Below are 8,140 nucleotides of genomic sequence, written 5' to 3' on the forward strand. Positions count from 1 at the left end.
GTATAGAAAGTGTGTAAAAAATTGAAATCATTATTCTTCTACAGACTTTTCATGTTCCATTTTGTTATTTAAAACGACCTCCCCAACTACGGTTTCATTTTCAACCTTTGGGTTTATTACTACTGAACCCGCCTCATCCACCGTTACCATATATGTTTTGTTACTATCAAAATCTTCCGAAATTACCAGATCCGCAAGCTTGTCTTCCAATACTGATGTTATTAACCTCCTAAAAAATCAAATGTGTAGCTCATTTGTGTGTATTAATATGTGGAATGCTACAATACCTCAGTGGTCTTGCTCCTGATTTATCGTCTCTGGGTAATTTGAGTATGTAGTCTGCGAATTTTTCACTAATTTCTATAAGGATTCCTGCAGAATGAGCCCGGGCTGTCAAGTCATTCAGCATCAACTTTGCGATTTCCTTTAATTCACTTTCCAGGAGCGGCTTGAATAGTATTACATCATCAATTCTGTTAATGAGTTCAGGTAGGAAATGCGATTTAAGCTCCTCCATAACCAGTGCTTTTATCTTCAAATAATCTGAGGATTCATCCGAATCCACAGTGAATCCAAATGTATGCACGCCTTTCGACGATCTCTGGATTACATTTGATCCTGTGTTACTGGTCATAATAATTATAGTGTTTTTAAATGAGATTGTCTGGTTTTTCGAGTCTGTAAGTTTCCCATCCTCTAGTATCTGTAGTAGAATATTCAAAACATCGTGGTGTGCCTTTTCAATTTCGTCAAACATTACAACCGAGTATGGATTACTTTTAACCTTCTCTGTAAGTTGTCCTCCTGTATCGTGGCCTTTGTAACCTGGTGGACTTCCTAGTATTCTACTTATACTGTGAGGTTCAGTATACTCCGACATATCTATTCTAATCAAGTTTTCCTTTGCGAAAAGGTATTTTGTGAGAGCCCTTGCTACTTCCGATTTCCCAACTCCTGGTGGTCCACAAAACAGGAAGCTCCCAATTGGTCTGTTTGGGTTTTTAATATTAGTTTTTGCTCTTCTTATTGCCTTACACACGTTTTTAACAGCTTCTTCTTGTCCTATTACCATTTTATGCAAATCTTCTTCCATGTTCCTGATTATATCCATCTCTCCTCTCGTAAGCTTCTTTAGCGGGATTCCGGTCCAGATACTCATGACTCTATCACACAGATATCTTTTTGGAACTTACTCTGCTACATGTTCGGGCTTAACTTGTCCAAGTACACTTTGGTCCTTTTTTTCAGATTTCTGCTCGACCTTTGTTTCATTCTCACCCTCAGGACTAGTAGAATTACTAGGATCTGGAATCTCATTTTTCTCCTAAATTAATATAATTTCACTTTAAAATACTCTCTTTAATTCATTTTGGTACTGTATTTTCGCAAATGATCCCGATTCGTCCATGATATCTATTGCCTTATCTGGCAAGAACCGGTCATTGATATACTGCTTGGAGTATTTCACTGAATATTTGTACTAAATCATAAACTTACGTGCTAATTTTATGGAATCCTGCGTATATTCCACTCCGTGAAACTCTCCATACGAAGAACTAATTCCGTTTAAAATTTTAAGTGTATCCTCATCACTCGGCTCATCAACGTAAATTGGGTGAAATCTTCTAGACAGTGCCATATCCTAAAACCGTAAATTACAACAATAGTATACCTTTTCGAAATATTTTTTATACTCTTTCGGGGTAGTTATCGCAATACATTGTATTTCTCCTCTGGATAGAGGAGGTTTCAGTAAGTTTGCTGCATCTATTGAGCCGTCACCAGCACCACCTCCTAATTTCATTATTATTATACATAAATTTAATACCTATTAGCATATGTGCTTCATCTATAACCAAAATTATATCTCCCGCTGATTTTATTTCATCAATCAGTTTTGTTAACCTCTCCTCAAATTGTCCTCTGAACTTGGTTCCTGCTATCAGTAGTCCGAATTGAAGCTGTAATATTCTCTTTTTTGATATTTGTGGTTGAGAAATCCCTTGAGAAATTCGGTTTGCAATGCCCTTGAAAAACATTTTTATAGTTTAAATTACCTCTACTATTGCTGTTTTCCCTACTCCAGGCTCTCCTACTAATAGTGGGTTACTTTTGGTCATCCTCGACAAAGTTATGATGGCTCTTTCTATTTCATTATCTCTGTGTATGACTTTGGGTAGTTGGCCGTTACGTGCTTTTTCAGTCAAATCTACTGTGAACATTGATATGCATGACTGGGCATATTCATCTCGGTTCATCGCTGGAGATAGGTACACAAAATTTTGTGAAGAATCCTGGATGTTATCGGACAAGGTATTTAGTTCTTTGATTTCCTTTATTTTCTCTATTGTTCTCATTGTTGTATCTATTGCTAATGTTACATCGAGTTTCAAATTCTTGTAGAACGTAGAAGTCTCCTTGCTGGTATCATTCAGAACTCCTAGTAACAGATGCTCTGTTTCTATTGTGGAGTTCCCTAACCTTTCAGCCTCAGTTGATGAATAGTCCAGGGCATTCTTTGCTGAGTTGGAAAATGTAGGCAGGCTTTTGAACTTCTTCTTCTCTAAACTAATTACTAAAATTTAATCTTACCGTCAATTGGATATGTTGATTTAGTTGCATCCCTTACTACTTCCGCTGTTATTCCAAATTCTTTAATAATTTTAAAGGCCAATCCTTGGTTCAAACATACGAGCCCTTGGAAAATGTGTGCAGATTCCACGCTCGGTTGGTTTGACAGTTTGGCTTCTTCCAGTGAAAGCATTAATACTTTAATTGCATTATCGCTAAAGTTATCAAAATTTAAGTACACTGGTGCGATATTGTGAGAACTTGACCATAGTGATTCCACGTCAGGAATCTGCGATATAAGTTTATTTGAGGTGAAGTTATTAATTACAAATGTATTTCTAATCTTTTCATATTTGAAACAGCTACAATGTTTAAAAATTAATGAGTTATATGCTTGTAATACGACAAGAAGGTATATATTAATAATGTTCATTGGTTATCTTTTCATATTTATTTGTGTACTTAACTGGATTCAGGGTTAAAATCATTATTATTTCTTAAAATTAAAAATTAAATGCGATAACAAATAACGTATCTCTGTTACGGAATTTACACAATATTCTGGAAACATATTCCAACACACACAAGATTCCAAAATTTTTTACTTATTATTTTCGGCATTATTTGCATATATTAACGCTAATTTATATAAATATAAATTCAAATATTTTATATATTATATGTGTTAGTGTGTTAAAGAGCTTCTTATTTTTGAAAGTAACGGTGTGCTGATTACTGGAATGTTGAGTAGTTCCTTCACAGTAGAATCATCCTCCAAATTATAGTATGCTATTAGAGCTAGTGCTATTGTATCTCCATTTGGTTTCAATTCCTCTCCCTTGTCTCTTAATTTATCCTCCTTTTTCGAGAATTCTTCATACAGTAAGGTCATTGTGTTCCATTCCTTGGCCACCAAACATGCTTCCAAAACACCGTTATACAGGTTTATGTTCTTGCTTTTCAACCTATGTTCAGCCATTCTGAGAATTTTTAGCGCTAGTTTCCATTCTCCACATTTTTCACAAGATTTTATGGCTACCAGATATGGAGTGTGATTTGTTATTATCATTTCCTTCTCCATTATTGTTAACACATCAAATGCCTTTTGAAAATTCCCCAAAAGAGAATACCCTTCCAATACCAGCTGGCATACAACTGGGTCCAGCTGAACATTTTCACTCACGAAGTTCTTCCACACATAGTCTATATGCTCTAAACTTCTGGTTAAAAGTAGTGTGTTGAGAATCAACTTGAAATGTACTATAGTGAGTTTAAAAGTTTTTTCTCTAATCACTTTAGTGTACAATTCCAAACACATTTGTGGATCAAATGAATTGTAAGCGAGTTCTAGAAGTGTTTTAAGCGACCTTGAATCTAAATTATAGTTTTCAGACTTCTTTAATTGATTATACAGGTCAAGTGAGTCTGAAATCATGTTAGATAACATGCATGATTCTATCGTGTGTAAACAATCCGTTTGTTTCAGGGCATTTTCATTTTTGCAAAACTCCGCCATTTTTTTGAGCATTTCAAACAACTTTGTCGCCTTTGCGCCATGCCCGTTAAATGAGAGTAACCAAAGCAAACTTCTTATTACTCCGTGATCTAATACTAATCCAGAGTTTAAAGCGTCTTCCTGTAATTTAATTGCGTCCTCTACTCTGTTACTTTTTACACATGCTGAGATTGCCATCTTATAGCTAACTGAATCAAGTACCACGTCCTGCCTCTTTTTCATATCTGATATCAATTCCAAACATAAATCAGAATTACAATTCTTTTCCGCAGCCGACAGAGCTGAGTTATATGCGATTGTCAGAGGTGATACGGCTAAAATGTTTACGAGATGAACTTCGTTAATAAATCATATTTGTATAAATGTATAAAGACTTACTACAGGAGGATGAAGTTTGTAGCGTTTCAATAGCCTTTACCCAGTCGATTCCAAGTGTTGAATTCTGTGAAATAGCTGCGGTCATTTTCCACACATCAGAGTCTGTTAGAGGGCCTGGTATCGATTCCTCATCTAAATTGTGAACATTTTTTTCTATAGAATTAGAGGAATCCTCTAAAACTTTTAAATCTGTGGATAAATTTTCATTTCCTTGTTCACCAAATGCACTAGTTTCAGCAGGAACTGAATGAATTAACAAATTTTTCGGATTATTGATTTGAGGTGTTTCGTGTTTAACATATTTAGGTGCGTTTAAATGGGATCTTTCAATGAAAAATGTGTTTAATTCAACTTTATATGCTTTACAAAATATATTATGGGATGGATGTGCCTTACTCTGGAAGAGAAGGCTGATGTGTGTAGGAATCAGGTCATTGTAAGAAACTGTAAATATAAAAAACAATAAAATATGTGTATTTGAGAATAAAAATAACAAATTCTTGTATATATAAAGCGATAATAATATTACAAGGTTAAAAAACATAATATAATTTAAGTGAGTTAATGGAATATTGTGGTTGTATGAACCCCTTTACCAAGATTGTTCAAACATACTGTAATCTTGATCTGTGTGATATATTCCTACATAAAAGATAATTAATAGATGGAATTAGGTTGTTTAAGTATATACTAAGTGTATTTGTGGAAATATAATACCTTTGTTGATCATCTTTAATATTGGAGGATATTCTAAAGCAGCTGATACCCTTTCCTTGTCCAACAGCTGTTTATTTATCGTTTCTTCAGTGTTATGTGTTCCTAATAAAAATTAATCAGTTATATTTGTCTACCTTTAGATATTTGTACGTCGATTTTAAAATATGGCGGTAAACTTTGGTACAGCTTTACAAAGATCATGAGTCCGATTATGGATGCCTATAATTAATAAGATTTCCAAATGTTTGAATTTATTTACTTGAGTGCAATGAGGAACTGTGGGCGAGAAGAAAACCGAAACGGTAGACGTATCTTCGTCTATGAAAATGTTATCCTTAGAAACCACGTTTAAATCCTCCAAGGAATACGAATATTCTGGGTCCTTGATTGTTCTAATTATATCAAATATCTCCTAAAATTGGATACTTTCTTTGGAAAACTAACCTCTTCATCAAATGACTCAAATTGATTAGAAGGTTGAAATAGGCTTGTATTATTGGTTCCGGAGCTGTTATTCACTCCATATAAATTTGTTGTGTCATCTGCCGATGTATGGACCAAGTTATAAGAAGAATCATCACAGCAATCATCGTCTTGATCATTTGGGATACAGGATTTCGTTGAATGTTTGTATAAAATAGGATTTTTATTATCTAACTCCATTTACTAATTATTTACATAATTTAAACAAATTTAAATTTTTTAAAAATAATTTTAGTAAATAATTGTATGGTTGTGGGTGTAAGAGTGGCCATAAGTACCAAGAATTATATTCTTAACATTTAACATATTATCAATTAGAAGAAATTCAAAACTTTTATTAAGAAGGCTTCTTTTTCGAATAAATTTCGGACTTTTCAAGCGAATAGAACATTACTCCGAGGGTACACTAAAATTAAAATTATCAGTGTGTAAGCTTACAATCAGTGCTGCGACTACTTTTCCGGGTGTTATTTTCTGACTTCCGTCGATGTATGAGAACAAGAAGTGGTCTGCGAAAACCACTAGAACAATCCTCAATGCCTTTAAAACTCCGCAACATACTGACCCGCACTCTTTAATAATATAGTAGTATACTGACGATCTTCCAAAATTGGAGAGGAAGAGTATACCTAAAATCTTCAAAACATTCTAAAACAAATAATATGTAGTTTAGAATTACTTGTAGGTCAAATGGGTTTATTTCTTTATCTGTCGCAAATAGTGTTTTTCTCTGAGGGAACGTCCAGACCATTGTCCATATTGAGAACACACTGAGTGAGGTTAATCTACATTTCCATGATTAACTGGTTTACATACCCCATCATACACACCAGATTCGGTCCTTCGATTTCATCCTTTTTGAGTAAAATCTCTCCGATTATTGAGTTGAGAGCGCTCTAAGGAAGATGTACAGAAAGTTAACTTACCACCATGGACGCGAGCATTACTAGAAAGAATCCCAGAATGTGTAATGAAGTTATATATTCCGTCTGGACGTAACCACTTAGTGCAAGTGAAAATGATATAAGTGATATTGACAGCCAAGTTAAACTGGTAACAGTTTGCTTGAGAATTAGTTTCGAGAATAGTGCCAAGAATAGAGTTGTTGTACTTGATGCGATTGAATAAATTGATGGTCCACAGTATACCAATCCAGCTACTCACTCATATAGATATTATTATACTTACCTTTTTCCACAACTTGGTGTAGAATATCCATCATTGATAGGATGATTGGATATCTCCATTTTTCTTGACTAAATTGCTCATAATGAATGAATTGACTTACAAGATTGACTTTTTCGTTGGATATGTCCCTACGAATACCATTGCCAAATATGTCGGAAATAGAAATGTGTAGGTTCCACTCTGTAAAAAATTTAAGTTAGTAGTCTAAGTACCGGCGTTCCTCCATTCTTTCTCAGCAATAAAATCTAAAACTTTTTAAGAATATTTTAAACAAACCAGAAGTGGTTGAGCAGTATTAGTTAGGACAAAAACGAACATATAAAACAGAATTGGGAGAGATAGATTTCCAAATAGTGATTTTACTGAGAAGCCTGGGCTCTTATAGAAACTAGTTTCAGGTTTTAAAAGATCAGTTGTATGATTTACTAACAAAAAATCTGAATCAGCAACCAAAGTTAATTCATCTTTTGATTGTTCCTCTTCTACATTTGCGGGAGTTGAAGGCGTCGTTGTTACTACTTTTTGTAGCGGAGATGTGCTAGAATCAGTTGTGGTTAACGCCTCTATTGAGCCCGGCAATCTGGAATTATCGAAAGATCCTGTGACTTCCTTTCTCTGGAATAAACCTTCCATCAACTCCTGGTTGCCAACGAAGGTTTTATCCACATCTAGCAGATAGGAATCTGAAAATTGTTCAAAATTATTCTCAGACATGGCATTTCAAAATTATAACTCAGATATTTTGAAATGTTCAACTATAGACAACTATGAATAATAAATAAGTGTAAGTGTGAATAAATAAGAAATAGTTTTTATTTCTAGATTCCATAAATGTTGTGCATAGAAATTAGAAAAAAAGATGCCCATGAATGGAGAAAATTAAATAAATTTAAAATACACATTTATTAAACATTATTAGAAATTAATGGAAGACAAATAAAAAGTTGATTAATTTCACATTATACAAAGGTAATATGTCATAATAATTTATAAAGGAATAATAAGGGCTCAAATAGATGTGTATTAAAATAGACAAAATTCTTATACATGATGATGTGACCTATGTATAAGATTAGGGGTATTTAAAATATTTAGAGTTTAGTATTTATTAATAATGTGTAGTGTGTAGGTGATTTAGTTCAAGAGAAATTTTTGATAATTTTCCTAGCAATATATTTCAATTAAATTTTTATTGTTTTGGGTAAATATAAAGAAATCAAATTGGGATTTTTGATAAATTGGTGATCTTTCAATATTGACGCCCCATTCAGATGACATAAGAGCTTG

The 8,140-nt window shown here is 33.7% G+C and overlaps 4 protein-coding genes across 4 annotated transcripts; all 4 read right to left on the bottom strand.

Moving 5' to 3' along the window:
* Nucleotides 1-14: 14 nt before the first annotated feature.
* On the bottom strand, nucleotides 15-3,104 carry clpC (AAA domain (Cdc48 subfamily) family protein). The gene is made up of 9 exons (XM_759344.2): nucleotides 2,593-3,104; nucleotides 2,058-2,563; nucleotides 1,829-2,027; nucleotides 1,673-1,794; nucleotides 1,498-1,642; nucleotides 1,355-1,467; nucleotides 1,194-1,324; nucleotides 288-1,163; nucleotides 15-229 (listed from the first exon to the last, which is right to left on the bottom strand). Exons 1-9 carry the CDS (start codon nucleotides 3,002-3,004, stop codon nucleotides 31-33), a joined length of 2,703 nt encoding a protein of 900 aa, XP_764437.1. The 5' UTR covers nucleotides 3,005-3,104; the 3' UTR covers nucleotides 15-30.
* A 126-nt stretch (nucleotides 3,105-3,230) lies between these two features.
* On the bottom strand, nucleotides 3,231-4,998 carry TpMuguga_04g00801 (uncharacterized protein). The gene is made up of 2 exons (XM_759345.2): nucleotides 4,466-4,998; nucleotides 3,231-4,401 (listed from the first exon to the last, which is right to left on the bottom strand). Exons 1-2 carry the CDS (start codon nucleotides 4,548-4,550, stop codon nucleotides 3,257-3,259), a joined length of 1,230 nt encoding a protein of 409 aa, XP_764438.2. The 5' UTR covers nucleotides 4,551-4,998; the 3' UTR covers nucleotides 3,231-3,256.
* Nucleotides 4,975-5,890, bottom strand: AE7 (MIP18 family protein). Its single transcript, XM_759346.2, has 5 exons — nucleotides 5,627-5,890; nucleotides 5,442-5,594; nucleotides 5,317-5,401; nucleotides 5,183-5,284; nucleotides 4,975-5,107 (listed from the first exon to the last, which is right to left on the bottom strand). Exons 1-5 carry the CDS (start codon nucleotides 5,843-5,845, stop codon nucleotides 5,058-5,060), a joined length of 609 nt encoding a protein of 202 aa, XP_764439.2. The 5' UTR covers nucleotides 5,846-5,890; the 3' UTR covers nucleotides 4,975-5,057.
* A 64-nt stretch (nucleotides 5,891-5,954) lies between these two features.
* Nucleotides 5,955-7,739, bottom strand: TpMuguga_04g00803 (Triose-phosphate Transporter family protein). The gene is made up of 9 exons (XM_759347.2): nucleotides 7,130-7,739; nucleotides 7,066-7,098; nucleotides 6,954-7,033; nucleotides 6,854-6,921; nucleotides 6,592-6,821; nucleotides 6,482-6,561; nucleotides 6,345-6,450; nucleotides 6,104-6,313; nucleotides 5,955-6,071 (listed from the first exon to the last, which is right to left on the bottom strand). The coding sequence occupies exons 1-9, from the start codon at nucleotides 7,565-7,567 to the stop codon at nucleotides 6,003-6,005; spliced, it is 1,314 nt and encodes a 437-aa protein (XP_764440.1). The 5' UTR covers nucleotides 7,568-7,739; the 3' UTR covers nucleotides 5,955-6,002.
* Nucleotides 7,740-8,140: the final 401 nt, after the last annotated feature.

The sequence above is a fragment of the Theileria parva genome, assembly GCF_000165365.1.
Source record: "Theileria parva strain Muguga chromosome 4 map unlocalized ctg_529, whole genome shotgun sequence".
NCBI classification, from domain to species: domain Eukaryota; phylum Apicomplexa; class Aconoidasida; order Piroplasmida; family Theileriidae; genus Theileria; species Theileria parva.

Bases quoted from the DNA above. Each gene is read 5' to 3' on its own strand.
- clpC (XM_759344.2), bottom strand. From the start codon at position 3,004: ATGAACATTATTAATATATACCTTCTTGTCGTATTACAAGCATATAAC. The intron at 2,028-2,057 runs GTAATTTAAACT...ATGTTTTTCAAG, and splicing joins GGAAAACAGCAATAGTAGAG to GGCATTGCAAACCGAATTTC. The intron at 1,164-1,193 runs GTAAGTTCCAAA...TCTGTGTGATAG, and splicing joins AAGCCCGAACATGTAGCAGA to AGTCATGAGTATCTGGACCG.
- TpMuguga_04g00801 (XM_759345.2), bottom strand. From the start codon at position 4,550: ATGACCGCAGCTATTTCACAGAATTCAACACTTGGAATCGACTGGGTA. The intron at 4,402-4,465 runs GTAAGTCTTTAT...TAAACATTTTAG, and splicing joins ACAAACTTCATCCTCCTGTA to CCGTATCACCTCTGACAATC.
- AE7 (XM_759346.2), bottom strand. From the start codon at position 5,845: ATGGAGTTAGATAATAAAAATCCTATTTTATACAAACATTCAACGAAA. The intron at 5,285-5,316 runs GTAGACAAATAT...AATTTTTATTAG, and splicing joins CGACGTACAAATATCTAAAG to GAACACATAACACTGAAGAA. The intron at 5,108-5,182 runs GTATTATATTTC...TCTTTTATGTAG, and splicing joins ATTAAAGATGATCAACAAAG to GAATATATCACACAGATCAA.
- TpMuguga_04g00803 (XM_759347.2), bottom strand. From the start codon at position 7,567: ATGTCTGAGAATAATTTTGAACAATTTTCAGATTCCTATCTGCTAGAT. The intron at 6,822-6,853 runs GTAAGTATAATA...ATGAGTGAGTAG, and splicing joins ACACCAAGTTGTGGAAAAAG to CTGGATTGGTATACTGTGGA. The intron at 6,314-6,344 runs GTAATTCTAAAC...TATTTGTTTTAG, and splicing joins TAAACCCATTTGACCTACAA to AATGTTTTGAAGATTTTAGG.